The sequence below is a fragment of the Vombatus ursinus genome, unplaced genomic scaffold (genome assembly GCF_900497805.2).
Source record: "Vombatus ursinus unplaced genomic scaffold, bare-nosed wombat genome assembly UNPS02014798.1, whole genome shotgun sequence".
Lineage (NCBI taxonomy): Eukaryota > Metazoa > Chordata > Mammalia > Diprotodontia > Vombatidae > Vombatus > Vombatus ursinus.
In genome coordinates, this window is record NW_020954576.1 from 79,143,406 (window position 1) to 79,159,322 (window position 15,917).

General features: G+C 44.0%; 1 protein-coding gene across 1 annotated transcript in view; it reads right to left on the bottom strand.

Annotated features, from left to right (window-relative positions):
* Positions 1-6,879: 6,879 nt before the first annotated feature.
* The window catches only part of LOC114049529 (protein stum homolog), a 99,984-nt gene continuing 90,946 nt past the window's right edge, over positions 6,880-15,917 (bottom strand). The window contains exon 3 of the mRNA XM_027870767.1: positions 6,880-7,135. Coding sequence (XP_027726568.1) covers positions 7,101-7,135 — 35 coding nt within the window. The 3' untranslated portion in view covers positions 6,880-7,100. The remainder of the gene's footprint in view (positions 7,136-15,917) is intronic.

Here is a 15,917-nt window from a genome sequence, read left to right on the forward strand (position 1 = left end):
GTCACTTTCCTCATCTGTAAAACAAACTAGAGAAGGAAATGGCAAACCCCTCCAGTATCTTTGCCAAGAAAACCCCAAATGGGGTTCATGAAGAGTCAGACATGACTGAACAACAAAAAACACCTGTTTGTGTGGGAAAGAGGAGGTCACAAGGAAGTAGGTAAAGGGTATGTAAAGAAGGAGCAGTACGGGCAACTGGCTTTTCAGCAACCCTAGACAGGTGGGGAAGAGAGATCTATCTATCTTTTCTACCCCAGGAGAAGGAAAGACTATATACACCCTAATTCAGGGGAAAACCCATAGTTTGAGCAGTCCATGCAAGAAAGAAGAGTGGAGCTCAGCTCTCTCTCTGTCCCATCCTATGTCATCAACACGTCACCACATCCCCAACACTAGGGGACTGGGACCATTCAGCTTTAAAATCTGGCCTGAGTTGGAGATGAGCCACTCTGGGAGGTTTCTATTAGAAGTTTATTTGCTGGAAGGCACCTCAGAGGCAACCTAGTCCAACCTTTTCATTTTGGAGATGAGAAAACTGAGGCCCAGAGAGACATATATTGCCTAAGGTAAAACCTGGTATTAAAGAAAAGAAGTAGGATGTGAACCCAGGTCCTCAGACTCCAGGGCCAGTGAGTGCCCTTTCCACTGTTTTGTTTGGCTTCAGTTATTGGGGTTAGTGCTTTGGCTAGGCCGAGCTGGGCTAGCCTGGCCTGGGCTCCTAGGCCACCAAAGGCATAAATAGGTAAATGGATGTCTCCACCTAGGAACAATGACTTAATGCCACCAATTCAAGTAGTCTTAGGTAGAAAATGGGGGAGAAGGAAGGGCTGGGCAGACTAACATTTCTGTTCTCCTTTAGAAATCAACCTAATCCCAGATGACCATTCCCTCAGTATTACCTACAACGTCCTTCAAGAGAAACTTGGGTCCAGGGCGAAAGAGTTGGAATGAGGCTAAGAAAATGGCTTTGGTCCCTGTCTCTGACAGCGGTGGAGAAGTGGTTGCTCTTCCAGTCCCTTTCAGCTTGGGTGAATAGTACCAGGTGGGGCTTTCAGGGAAGCAAATATCATTGTCCCCATTTTAGAGATGGCACATTAAAGGAAGTGACTTACACAGTAGAAGCAGAGCCAGGATTGGAAGTCAGATCTCCCAATTCCACTCCAACAAACATATTCATTATCTGTTGAATGCCAAACAATCCACATTTATGGCATTATTCTGCCTCCTCTCAGGTGGCATCCATTAGGAATTTCCCCTTTAAGCAAGTGGAATTTTCTCTGGTTGTGAGTTTCTTCCACTTTGGGTTGGATCAATAAATTTGTCCATGGTGTTTGCCCCGTGTTGTTCTTTTAAGTTGTCCTCCAATAAGCTCTGAGACTCTTAAAGGGAAGACACAAGCTGAATAACTTGATATTCCAAGGACTTGGTTCTAAGAAAAATCTTAAAACAGCCTGCGGGCAGTGAGGCCGAAATGCCAGAATTTGGTACTAATGGTGGCTCAGAAATTGTCATGGCATACATAAGATGTAGCTAAGTGGGTAGGGTTGAGCAGAGAAGAAACTTCTATTCAGGTCAGAATGCCTGTTTGGGTTGGTAATAGCCCTGACTTCTTTTCTTAATCAAGTCAGTCTATTCTAGAGCATGTGCTGAGTACCTACGGACCCCAGGGCAGGGTAACAAGAAGGGCCCTTTGCAGATTTTCAGCCTGAGCAGGAGGTTCACAGGGTCCTAGATGGAGTCTTCATCTTGTGTCTGATTCATCCATTTGGAAAGTCCCTTGTGCACTCAGGTTTCTCCTAGGACAAGTACTTTCTAATCCCAGGGACCAACTAGGAGGGGAAGGAGAAATGATACTGTTTTATTTCAGTTGTACGAAGCTGGAGCCCAGTGGATTGTGTCTTACTGGACACTATAAATAAGAGTTGTCAAGATGGGACTAATCCCTTGGGGATGGGAGGGGTGAGGAGGGAGGGGAGTAGATACATGATCAGTTTCTAGGCTATGCCTCTCTGATCTTTGGGTTCTACCCGGAGGAGTCCATCAGGCACCTCAAAAACAGCCAGTAACTGAGAACAGAGTCTATCTACCTAAACAGGAGTCAAGGGACCTCTTTCTGAGTCCACCCCAAACTCCCACTACCCTCAGGGTTTCAAGCCCGGCTGTTTAAATGGTACCTTAGTTAAGACAGAAGCACTTTAAACAAACATTGAGAGCAGGAATAACAATAATAACGGTAAACAAAGCCTCACACCAACTCAGGAATTGGAATTTAAATTATACATCCTGCAGCACGTGATACAAAGAGGCTTTCTGTGCTCACATCAATAATACAACAAAGAGAGCCAATGTTAGTAAAACATGGTGGTGTGCACTGCAGCCCCTCATTTACCACCGTGACAATTCCATCTTCCCAAATGCCAATCCCCCCCAGAAGAAAAGAAGGGGACTGCAAAACATGGAGAGCATTATGTCTTGAGAGCAGAGAATCAGAGTGAAGCCTCCAAAACTCACCCTGACTAGACAGGAAGTCCCAGAGACAAAGAGATAACTATTGAAGGAAAAGGACTCAATGAAAAGAGAGATGTATCTATGTATATACCTATAGATAGTTTTAAATATATCTAGATCTAGTTATGTAGCTCATTATTTATATATCCATATGTAATATATAGTTATCTATATAGAGACCTACATATGCAGATAAATAGATACCCACACATAGATATCTATATATAGACACGGGCATATATTGAAGGTTGAGCCATCTCCCAGAGAAGTCAGCTTTATTCTAGCAATTTTTTCCCTCCTGGGAAAAATCTCAGGAGTTTGAAGAACTTCTTGCTGGGTCCTCTGCATCCAATGCTTCCTTTCATCATTGCTCTGCACCCTGTTATCAAACACAGTAACAAATATTTTCATCTCCAGGAATATCGAGGCTCTAGCAAGGCTGGAAGCTTTTGCGTCTTCCATCCTTTGTTCCCTCCTGGCAGAAATGTTAATTGTGTAGATATTGGGGTGGGGTGGAGGGGGATAAATCTGTCTCCTTTCAGGATGCATTCTCCCTGCTGATCCTTTTCTTCCAAATTGTTATTCTCAAACTTCATGGGGTTTTTCACCTGCAGAGTGCATTAAACATTATCAATGAACTCATCCTCTCTGTGACTCTGTCATGTTGAGTTTGGGAAGCAGAGGGTAAGAAGGCAGATGACTGGCTGCCATCCATCTCCAATTTCAGGCCCATATTTTCCACATCCAGATAAAGGACAAAAATTCATCTTTAAGGACGTGTTTAACAGAAGAAAGGAAAAAGTTATTTTCTATCTTTTGTACTGAAGAACTGAGTGTTGGCACAGGATTCCTGAGTGATGGTTGCAGGGGGTTAGTCCTTGATGTGGAAGAGAAATGAGTTGAATCTCACTCTGGTTCTTATTGGGAGAGATTTCATTCCATTATTCCTCCTTATGATTGCATAAGAATCACTCCACAACATCTTCTCCCACTCTTCATCTTTGAAGTCCTGCAGAAATCTGAGCTCTCATTATTTTCTTCTCTCTTATCCTCTCTCCTCCCATTTCTTCTCTGCACTTCTGCTGTGTGTGTTGGTTAGGGGCATCAGCAGGAAAGGAGCTATTTTAACTATATCTTTCTTGACCCCTTTAGATGTGGCTGACATTTAGCTTTCTGAAGACGTGGGCTGCCTCTGGCAGCCTAGCTAGGACTTGGGTGTGGGATTCGGTATTTGCCTACATTGTCTACATGAAATACAGAAACAGTCACAATTATCACTCACTGTTGAGTTAGACTGAAAAATCACGAATCATCATGTGGAGGGACAACCTTCCCGAGAAGTGAGAGAAGCTTCCTTATAGGTTCATAGACCTAGAGTCGTAACACTAACGACCCTGAGGTATTAGTCTGGCGAGGGAGTCATTTGCTTTGTGTTGGCAAATTCTTCGAAATCCAAGACCAAACCTGTGTAACTTACCTATTCAGCATTTAGCACTGTGTCACTCACATATGGGTATTTAATAAAAGCATTCCAAAGACAGTCGTGATGACATAGAAGAAAGTCAGGCTGTCTGTTCCATGCTGCTGCTAGTTCCATATGTGACCCTAAGTGAGTTCATTCTCCGTCCATAAAACGAACATGCCAGCCTCATGCTGTCTCATAACACAAGATAAAGATTCTACACCAAACAGAACATAAGGAATTGCGCAGACCAGGACTCTATTCCCTGATATATTCTTTTTCCAATGTACTGTAGGGCACCCTTAAGACCTGAAAAATTATTGTATCTTGCTCTCAAAGCCTACCTTGCTGAGCGTGATATTTACTTATGTGATATCTCATATGCAAAGTTCTCCAAGCCTTGGAGATGCCCCATCAGACATGTCTCATAGTCTACTCAGTTCTGACTTGATGATGGGACCAATCGAAAATGTCTGTTCAGATTCCCAGACAACTGAATGTTCTTTGCTGTGGCCACCAATCAGAACCTGGCACAATTACAGCTGGGTACTGTTACTCACCAGGTGTACATTCTCTTAGAAGTAGCCTGATTTTGAATAGGCAAATGTACCTGATAACGGCCTGGTCCGCTAGCAGTCTGCCTGGCTGGCTCAGATTCCATTTGACATAAATATCCGCAATTGTTTGTCTAGTGGAGATCATGACTTGGGATGATGGCCTGGCTGTAGTGAATAACTCTTGGTACCATCCCCCTAATAATGCTATACTGGCAGATTTAAGTAGTGGCCATTCTCATAGTATCTGCATCAGCGCTGGGCTACCTTGTTCATCAATTACATGGAAATTTTTCTGTTCCAGGGTTAACTCCTCCGGCCTCAAAAAGCAGCCCTTCTGGGGAAAAGAGACCTGTCTTCAAGAGCTGCCAAATGGGTAATTGCACTAAGGCTCACTGAGTGCCTGTGCTAATCCATCCCACTCAGGCTCCTGATGATACCTGTCACTCAAGGAAACCTTATTTGTTTGCAGGATTGCTTAGGCTCTCAGTTTTCCCAAATAGGCTGCAAGATTTGCTATCTCCTCTCCACCCCCTCAGCCCTTACCCCAGTCCAAGGCCAAGAAAGCAGAGTTTTCCCAGCCTCCTCTCTTGCTTGTGGGGGCAGCCAGCCCCCATCTGAGGTCGCTCTCTCCACCCGGACTGTCAGTCAGCCTCCTTGAATGCAGTCTGAGGTGGAAGGGGAGTGGGCTGGAAGGTGGGCGTGGGTGGCACCAACCCATTATTTTCCTCGGCTGAAGCTGTTTTATCTTCTTACGGGGGAGGCCTTTCTCTTTGATTCAGCTTCCTAGAGAGCAGCCAGCCCACTCTAAGCTTCAGCGTGGAGAATCCTCTTCATAGAATTAATGGCTGTTGACCGACCTCTTGGATGAAGCCGAATTTTTTGGCACAAAGAAATTCAGGGAAGTGGTTGAATCCAAACAAGACTGAAGATTGGAGTCAGGAGGTTAGAGAGATTGACTTGGTGAGAAGGAAGCCACCAGGGATTACCAAAAGCCACACTCCAGCTCAGCTCAACCCAGCCCAACCAATCAACCAACACCAGGCCAACTCCCTGCTGGAATGAAAGAGGAAAGGGGCCTTCAGCAAAGTAAGGGAACAGAAAGTGAGGGAAGCAGCCAGTAGACAAAAAGAGAGACCTCGGGGTCTGTCTTTGAAAATGAAAAATGAAAAAAAATTTAAATGCAGTGACAAGTCAAAGCATGAAGGCCCAAGTGGTAGTGATGGTGGCACTGCATTGTTCTATCTAAAGGGGCCAAGGAAACACCTGGCCTGGCAAAGGCCAAATTCTACCTTCCATAGTGAGAATGAAATTGGCCTAGTGGACAGGGTAGATGGACTGGAATGCCCCCGCTTCAGTGTGCCCTTCTCCCTTCATACTACCCCAAGGTCTGAGTTTTGGTTAAAGGCCAAATGGAATGATATTCAACACTGGTATCCTTAATTTCTCACTTACTGCCATTAAGGCTGAAGGTGTAGAGCTTTTTAAACCTAAAGTTCTGAGGAAGCAACTCTTGGTTCTCCAATCATTCTCTCCTGCAAGGTGAGTGAGCCTCTGTGTGAAGTACAGGGTAGAAAGGGCCATCGGGAATGGGTCATGGGCTCCTGGCCTAATTGGATTAGGATTGTGCCAGTGATAACACTAGAGGGAGCCTAAAACTCACTGCCATGGAAAGGGAAGGTAGGTACTGTATTCTTCCTGGGAAAGCTGAAATCACAATCCTGTATGCTTCTTATGCCAATATTACTTATGCAGTGCAGCTGGGAGGCCTGAGAGTACGATGAAGGGCAGAGGGAACTGTGAACTGTTCAGTTGTTTTTCAGTCGTGTCTGACTGTGAGAAGAGTCAAAACTCCAAAAACAATACCTAGCTGGCTATTCTTCAACATTAAACTGTGTTCTGAGGCTCACCTTCGGCTGGCTGTTGACAAAGGTGAGGGTGGCCCTACTAATGGGACTTTGGAGTAAGAGACAGACCTTTCCCAGCTCTAGTGCTCCCAGTGAATAAAAGCCCAAGGCCCACCATCAAAGGACTTTGAGTCTATGTACACGTTGAGGTTCTTTGGGAGGCCAGGATAAAGATTCCCTAGTCTGCTTAACTCAGGCTTACAATGTATGTGTCTATTTCTTGACCTGTCCCTGCAGCTCTGGTGCCCCATTGCCATCAACAGGGAAGGGAAACACCCTTTCCCCCCAGCCCCGATGTTAGTTACTGGCCCAAAAATTCCACAGAGCCTAGGTCTTTTACCAAAGCCCAGGGCACCTCCTGGGGCATTCTTTCAGAGCCCCCTTCTTCACCTTTCAGAGTCCCTCACCCTTTCCTACAATGCCTTTTATCTTCAGCTCTCTCAAGAGTCAGCAAGAGAGGCTGCCCCCCAGTGCCTGCTGAGAAAAACATAGTGTTTTTCAAAATAAATAAATTTTTTTTTAAAAAAATCCCTCCCCAAACCCTCACCAAAAGAAAAAAATAAACCCCACACCAAACCCATGAAAAGCCAGAAGAGAAAACACCAAGGTCTTTGGCCCAAAGATGCTTAACACAGTCTCTTCTGGACTCCCTGCTGGTGGCTCTGAGGCTCACAGCTGCTGTGGGATGCCCTGTTCCTTGTAGCCTGTGTGGAAGAAGAAGAGAAAATGTGGTTAGAATTACTGTTCCCTGTTTAGTTCATACTGACGTGGAGTGTGGGGTCCTGTCCTCACCCCTGTGGCAGAATGAGGCCACTGCTTTGTGTTTTACAAAATAATCCTTATGGTCCCAACCCTGACCTAGGCAGCCTGGTTCAGTAGAAAGAGGTGGGCTGGATTTGGAATCAACTGATCTGATTTTGAGTCCCTGCCCTTTGGCTTATAAATTGATGTGACCTTGGACAAAAATACCTTAAGCTGTAAAATGAGGGGGATGGGCTTAGATGAGCTCTAAGGCCCCTTCCATCACAAAATCTACAATCCCCCTGCCCTCTCTGAGCTTTAGTTTCTTCATCTGTAGAGCTCTGGACTTGGAAAAAGGAAGACCCTGTCTTGGACACTTAATTTTGTGACTCTGGGCAGGTTTTTTTTCTCAGCTTCTCACTTCCTCATCTGTAAAATGGGAATAATAGCAGCACCTATCCCTGCCTTCCAGAGTTGTTGTGAGGATCAAATAAAGTAATATATGTAAAAGGCTTTACAGACCTTAAAAAGTACAATATAAAGGTCAGCTGTTATTATTAGTTATTAGGTTTCTAATAAAATAGGAACCCAGAACATTTGCCCTCCTTACATATCTCAAAGAGCTACTGAGGATCAAATGAGTAAATAGACATAAAACATTTTGTAAATGTGAAATATTATGCAAATATTACCTCTTACCTAGTTTTAAAAATTAGTGTAATGTGGGTGTGGTGAATGCCTTGACCACTTAAGATGATGTCATCCACACGGAAGATGTTTCTGCAAGCCTGGAGAACTGGCTTATGTGTAGACAGTCTACATTGGCCTACCGGGTGGTTGGGAGCATTCTTTTTCCATTGGTTGCGTATCCAGAACTGACTAAGTCTTTAAATTTGACAGGGTGAGGTGGGAGATGAGTGAGGGGAACTTTTTTTACTATACTTCTGTCTGAGAGTGAAGAATTTCTTCACTCCCACATGGGAGGGCCCCAAGCCCCATTAGCTCATATGGCCCCAGGGATCTGGAAGTGAAGGAATCTAGGCTGGGTATTACAGTCAGCTCAGCAGCAAAGTCCTAAAGAATAAGGATTTGGAGACGCCTGCTCAGCTGGGTTTTAGACATGAACTCGGTAAGACTAATGTTAGATAAGAACAAAACTAAACTTCGAGTTTAATCTCCCTTCCCTCCCCAGAGACTGAGGTCGTAGAGGTGAGATTATGCTCCTAAGATATTAGGGGAAATATTTGTTCTTGCTGTGTCTTTGAAGTAAATATCCCTCTGTAAAAATTTATCTGGTGTTAGGGAAGAGCTGGGGCCCCAGGAAAAAAAAAGGAGGAACACGGTCAATGGGGTATTGAGTCAGCAGCAGAGGAAAAAGACTCCCCAGTCACATCAAGGTATCAAATAACACTAAGGGAGGAAAATGTAGCAGGCCTGATCCTGGACAAAGGGGCCATTGTAAACCATGTTGTTGTTCAGTCCAACTCTTCATGACCCCATGGACCATAGCACCCTAATACCATGCATGGGGTTTTCTTGGCAAAGATACTGGAGTGGTTTACCATTTCCTTCCCCAGCTCATTTTACAGATGAGGAAACTGAGACAAACGGGGCTAAACGACTTGCCCAGGGTCACACAGCTACTAAGTATCTGAGGGCACATTTGAACTCGGTCTTCCTGATACCAGACCCAGAGCTCCATCCACTGAGCCACCTCGCTGCCTCCACGTTACAACAACAATAGCAGACATTTGTATGGCACTTTTAAGTTTACAAAAGGCTAGACATGTACTAAACTCATTTTAGCCTCACAACAGCTCTGAGTTAAGGGCTACAGGTATTAAAAGGAGGAACAAAAATGTAGGGCCTTCAAAGCCCCATGAAAAGCTGTGGGAGGAAGGATGCTCACTAATGAACTGATGGTCCCCCAAGAATTTTGAGTCAAGTGCTTTGTGTCCCATTGGCAATAGAGCTACCATAAAGCTTCCCCTCCCTCCAAGGTTGTCCTGGAGAAATCGTGAAGCTGGTGAAATTAATTTTTCTTTGTCTCCGGCCTCCTCTTTCTGGGGCTTTCCCCTTATACCCCCTGGTTCCCTCATTCCTCAGGCAGCTAGTGTCCAATTCTCTCCACCAATTCTCTCTTATCAAAATCTGCTCTCTGGAACAAGTCTGATAAATTCATAAACACTGTGGTGTCAGTGACTAGCATAGTTTAACCTACTTCCTCTCTCCGGGAATGCTTGCATTTTAACAGGGGGCAAAGGCTATAATGGTAGAATTTCAGACATAGGCCAAAGTAACAGTGGATATTCCTGAATATTCCAAGTAACTGAGGGCAGGAGGAGAGGGGAATGGAACCAGCTGGGAGCCTGGTATCCCTATACTGGACAAGGTCTATAAGACTCCCCTCTGTGGCTATGACCCTGAAGCATAGACTCTTGGAACTGGATGCCTGTGGTCTGGGTCTGGGAAAATCCCTTTGATAATTAATTGGGGGGGGAGGGCTGGAAGATCGATTTTCCTGTGTGACCCAATAAGACGATGGGTGAAGCCAGGCCACCCTAGACTCACCTTGAGAAACTGGATAGGAAGTACGAAGATGTGAAGCAGGCGTGAGAGAGAGAGGAAAAAAAGAGAGAAAGAAAAACACTGTCTGAAAAGGATGATCACAGGAACATTTGAAATATCCAAAGGGAGGAGGGATAGGCACACGGGGGCCTGGGGAACTGAGCATAGGATGAGGCTGCCAATTTCATAAAAGCCAAATTCCCAGGCACAGGCAGGAGCTCTAGTCACGCGTTCATTTTAAGTAATCAACCACCACGGATTGGCCCCCCAGTTAAAGGATATTTGCTGAAAACACAAAGTACTGTGCTTTAAAAAAAATTTTTTTTAAAACTGAAAGCTACTGAAAGATGGTCTCTCCATTTCCTCTGACTGATAGAGGTCATGTATAAAAGGCTAGAACTACAAGGAAGTCATTTCTAATTCCTCAGCAAACCTGTAAGGAATAGCCATAGGTCTCAGGCAGAAGTTGGCACAGACATAGTCAGCTCCTAATAAATGATTATTGACTGACTGACTGTAAGACACTTAGCTGGGGTTGACCTCCTTGCCATCCTCTCTGTCTTTTCCCTCATTCTTTCCATTACTATCATCCTTTCCTATGACGACATCTCGATGGATTCAGGTTGGGTCTGTGTGCCAAAAGTGACCTGTCTGTAACGATTTTGAAGAGGTGGAAATAATCAGTAGAGGCAATCTCCTGTCTGGGGAGTATATATACACATGGCTCAGGGCGTGCTATCATTCACTGGGCAGGGGACATATCCAACACCTGGCATTCTGTGGAAAGTGCTGCAGTAAAAAGAACACTGACTTTGGAATCGGAAGACAAGTTTAAATTCCACCTTTGTCTACTTAATTAGTTAGGAATCAGTTTCCTTCTGGGTAAAATGAGAGAGAACTACATGACTTTGGAGGTCCCTTCCAGCTCTAAATGTATGATCCCCAGCATCCTGGGGTTCAAAAAGTTAGTATTATGTATTAATTATTTAATAAATATACAGAGCAATGCTCTTAAGTTCACAATTTTAATGCTTTTCATGTCACATTTTCTCTAATTTTCCATTTCCTGGGAATTGTTCTTGGTAAATTATTAGTAACTACCCTGCTGCCCCCCAATCTCCAATGCTTTAATGAACATAAATCTGTCTTGTTAATGAGAGAGACTCAAGGGCTGGTCTTAAAGGTGAAAAGATTTGATTTTGAGTCCTGCTTTTCACTCTTCCTAGCTGGGTGACCTAGGGCAAGGAATCTATTTTCTCAGGGTCTCAGGGATCTAAGACAATAAGTACAGATGAGCTGTTGAGCTGAATTGGTGGACTGAGTTTTCAAACCTGCTCCCAGGTTTGGTATCATCTCTTCCATGATGAATACACACATCTCAACCTTCTTCTCCCCCAAAATTAATGAGAAAAATCACTGAATTCCTAATCCTCTTCTGAAACTCCCAGGAGATGAGCAGGAAAGCCCTTGATGCCTGAAGTGTGACCCCAAACTAACAAACCTGATCTTTTGTGCAAAAACACCAGAACTTACAAATCCCAAGAGTATTATGACTGAGCCTGCCATTCTCAAAATATTTTGGGAGTGCTTTCTAAAAAATTGCTTTCAGACTCTGTTGCAAGTGTTTCTTTTGACTCTGTTCAGTGGTGGCAAATCTTCCTTGGAAAGCAGATTTAATTTTTAGAAATGACTAAAAGCCATTTGTAGCCCACGACTGGTGTAGGAAGTAGATGATCACCCTGAGTAATAACATTTTTTGGCTAAATGTGGGGAATGACCGTAAAGTACTGAGTCTGATTTTTTGTGCACAATTGATAAACCGGATCTGGAAGCAAATTCCCAAAGAAGCATTCCAACCAGGTTTCTCATAAGAATGGCATTATTGGAATAAACACAGAGTCTCCCATACAGCCACCAAGATGGGAGCTCTTGGCCTTTATCTAACAATGAGACATGAAGTTCCTAATAAGATATGTACAAAATGGCAGGACTCAAACAATCAATAAATATTTATTAAGCACCAACTATGTGTCAGGCACTATACTAAGCTCTGGCGATTAAAAAAGAGACAAAAGACAGCCCCTGCCTTCAAGGAGTTTACAATCCAACGGGAGGGACAACAACAAATATATACAAAACAAATATATACAAAGCACGCTGTATGCAGGATAAACAGGAAATCATCGAAAGACCGAATTAAGAGGGGTTGGGGAAGGCTTTCTGTAAAAGGTCAGATTTTAGTTGGGACTTAAAAGAAGCCAGGGAGGTCAGTAGTCAGAGCAGAGGAGGGAGATTATTCCATGCATGGGGAACAGCCAGAGAAAATGCCGAGAGAGGTGGAATAGCCAGGAAGCCAGTGTCACTGGATCGAAGAGCACGTATCTTATATGATTTTTCTTCCTGATTATATACCCCCACCTAGTTCAAAGCCAGATGTAATTCTATCTATTTCTCTCCCTTCATTACTGTTCATCACCCTTGCTTTACTTCCAATTTTTTAGACAAAGAAGGGACACAGTAGAAGTAGATGGGAGATGCCTTACCTGAGGAGGGTAGCTGAATAGGAACCCCAGGATGGAAAACGTTTTACAACCATTCTTACTCCATTCATATCACATGGACACGAGCCTGCTCCCTTTCTATGGAGGAGTTTGAAAGCAATGTGACAAGGGTACCTTGAGCTAGGTAGAGCTGTAGGACAGGCTCCTAATCCTGGCCCTGCCACTTACTGGCCATATGACTATGAACAAGTCATTCCCCAGACCCAAGACTCAGTTTCCCTATCTGTATAATGAGCAGGATTGGACTAAATGCTATTAAGGTTCTTTTCGGCTCTAACATTCTATTCTGATCTGGAAAAGTAAGATTTGTATTTGGGAATTTTCATATTTGGCTACCTGCCTCACTGGCAGGGATAGGCTGGTGAATGTTTAACAACTGTCTCTCTGAAGACCAGGACACATTTTAAGATTTAATTTGCATTATTAACATTTTTTCCATTACTTTCTTAAAGCTAGGCAACCAACAAAACATTGAATCAAGCCCTCCCTCCTATGTAGCATTTGTTGATTCACGCTCCTCTTAGAGCTGACTCCTGCACACCCCTGCTCGAGGTAGGGAGTATTAAATGAGATCCTAGGTTTAAAACACTTTCTGACTAGGAAGAGTTGATGTTGAAGGGATATAAGTTGTATTATATGATAGCAGAAAGTAGAGCTTTCTTCCCCTTCCCCCTAAAGTGAACACAGTCAGATCTAGAAGGGTGGAGAGAAAAGAGGTTGGATTTTCCTCTCCTTTACATTGGGTGAGCCTTTCATCTCTCTAGGCCTCAGTTTACTCATCTGTTAAATAAGGGAGCTGCTCTACATGCTCCCCAAGCACATTTCTCCAATGTTCTGTGATTCTGCTGGAGTTTTGAGAGGCACTATGCCAGATGCCTTATTTTAGAGAGCTTCCTGGAAAGGGTGAGCTCTAGGAACCATGACGGGTTCCTTACTCAATTCCAGCATAAGAGCTCCCAACCAAAAACTGTTTGACCAGGAAATGAAGGAACAGAATAGAGGGAGGGAAAGAGACCAAGAAAGGAAGTGCTTAACAAAGATAATCTGTCAACTGCAAACGATTCACAAGATCCCTCATCTCCCAACTCTGGGCATTTCCGCTGATTGTCCTTCATACCTGGAATTGTCTCTCTCCTTCTCTCCACCTCCTCCTGGCTTCTACAAGAGGCCTTTCCTGATCCCTAATGCTTCGTGCCTTCTCTCTGTTGATTAATTCCAATCTATCCTGCTTATATATCTTGTTTGCAGGTAGTTGTTTCCATGTTTTCTCACCCATTAGACTATGAGCTTGAGAGCAGAGACTGTCTTTTGCCTTCCTTTGTAATCCCAGTGCTTAGCATGAGCCCATGAAACTCCTTGACTATGGCAAAAGGTTTTCCTTGCCATTGGTGCGCACTGCCTACTGCCTTTCCTACTTGTCTGGGTTCCTGACCTTCAACTTGCCCTGCCTTCTGAATCTTTGGGATTTCCTGGTTTCTTCATTCATTCATTCATTCATTCAGCCAACAACAGTGCCTGGCATGTAACAGGCTCTTAGTAAATGCTCATTGGCTGACCAGGCAAATCTTCATGGTTTCAGATCACAGAAGAATGTGGGGGTGATGCTTCTTCTGCTCCTGTCCTGGACAGCAGGATTAGAAGCTCAGTAGAGGCTCATCCCTCTTCCTGCTCCATCTCCTAGTGAAAAGTTTAGGCTACCCTCAAGTCATTGATCAAATGCCCAGCCTTCCCCAGGGCAGGAGTTTTTAACCTTTTTCGTCAAAGACCACTCTGGCAACCTGGTGTACCTGTTCTTAGAATATATTGTTGCCTATGCTCATCATTGAAGGAAATGCTGGATTTTGGTCATTGGTTAGTAAAAGTAAAAATGCATTTTCTCCAAGTTCACAGGCCCCTCAAAATTTATCCAAGGACACTTTGGGATGGGTGAGTGGGTGCAGAGGAACTCAAGAAGCCATGCCCTAGGGAATCCAATTCTGGAGTTGAAAAGGCTGCTGAAGTCCAAGAAAGCTGAACATTTTTCTTCCCTCTGGATCTCTGCCTTCCCTTTCCATCCCCAATTTTAGTGGTTACTATAAATGCCAGGAGACCTGTAGGTATGAGAGTTTAATTAGGGCCCTGGGCTTCCAGTCAGTCAACACTGGTCAGGACCTAATTCTCTACTCCTGCCAGATTAACCTCACAGGCAACTCTACCTCCATTCCCACGGCCTGTCCCCACTCCCACCCACCATGAGTATCCATGTAAATATACCACGTATAGCCCCCAAGCAAGTTATGTGATTAGTATGGTACATTATTCCAGGACAGAGAGCCCATGAAACTCCTTGACTATGGCAAAAGGTTTTCCTTGCCATTGGTGCGCACTGCCTACTGCTTTTCCTGCTTGTCTGGGTTCCTGACCTTCAACTTGCCCTGCCTTCTGAATCCTTGGGATTTCCTGGTTTCTTCATTCATTCATTCATTCATTCATTCAGCCAACAAGCACCTAGACACTGTGAATGCAAAGACTAAAAACAAAACAATTCTTGCTCTTCATAAGGTTACAGTAGGTGACTGGGAGAGGGAGGGCAGAAAACAACATGTCAACAGATGTCGCTACAAAATCTAAAGTAAATACAAAGTAATTTTTAGGTGAGGCCAATAATAACTGGGGAGATCAGGAAAGGCCTTGTGTATATGAGGGGAGGGATTCTTGAGCTTCTTTGAAGGAAGGTAGGGGTTCTAAGAGTTAGGGATGAGTATTCAAGACAGAGATTACAGCACACTCAAAGACACAGAGATAGGAGATGAACTGTATTGTGGGCAAATAAGCCAGTTTGACTGAAATGTAGGGCACATGAGAAGAAGTAATGGGAATTGAGTTTGGAAAGACAGGTTGGGGTTAGATACCATGGGCTTTAAATGCCAAACATAAGAATTTGTTTTGGACTCTAGAGGTAATAGGGAGCCACTGAAACCTTGAATAGGAAAGTAACATGGTGAAGACCTCTGTTGCAAGAATATCACCTCAGGGGATGGCTAGGTGGCGCAGTGAATAGAGATCCAGCCTTGGAGTCAGGAGGACCTGAGTTCAAATCCAGCCTCAGACAGTTGACACTTACTAGCTGTGTGACCCTGGACAAGTCACTTAACCCCAATTGCCTCCCCAAAAAAGCAAAAAAAGAAAAAAAAAAGAATATCAGATATATGGAAGAGGAAGAGACTGGGGGCAGGGAGACCGATTAGGAGGCTACTTCCATTGTCCAGGAGAGAGGCAACGGGGGTAGTGACCATATGAGTAGAGAGGAGGAGATGGTTATGAGACATGTGAACATAGAATTGGTTATATGGGGTGAGGGACAGTGTAGAAGAGAGGATGTCTCTAAGAACATGAATCTAGATAACTTTCTAGAAGAGAAAGGTTGATGCTGGTAAGGAGAGGAACAACCCTGAAGAAAATGGAGATGCCAAAACAGCCCAGGCACAGACAGCTGAAGGTGCTCCAGGTACAGTAAATTGTGTCACTTTTTGATAACTATATTTCTGGTGACAGGACTGTTCAAAATACTATTTTTATTACATTTTATAAAAATGTAGTTTTGTTTTATTGGTGGTACCCTCAACAGAAGTAGGGG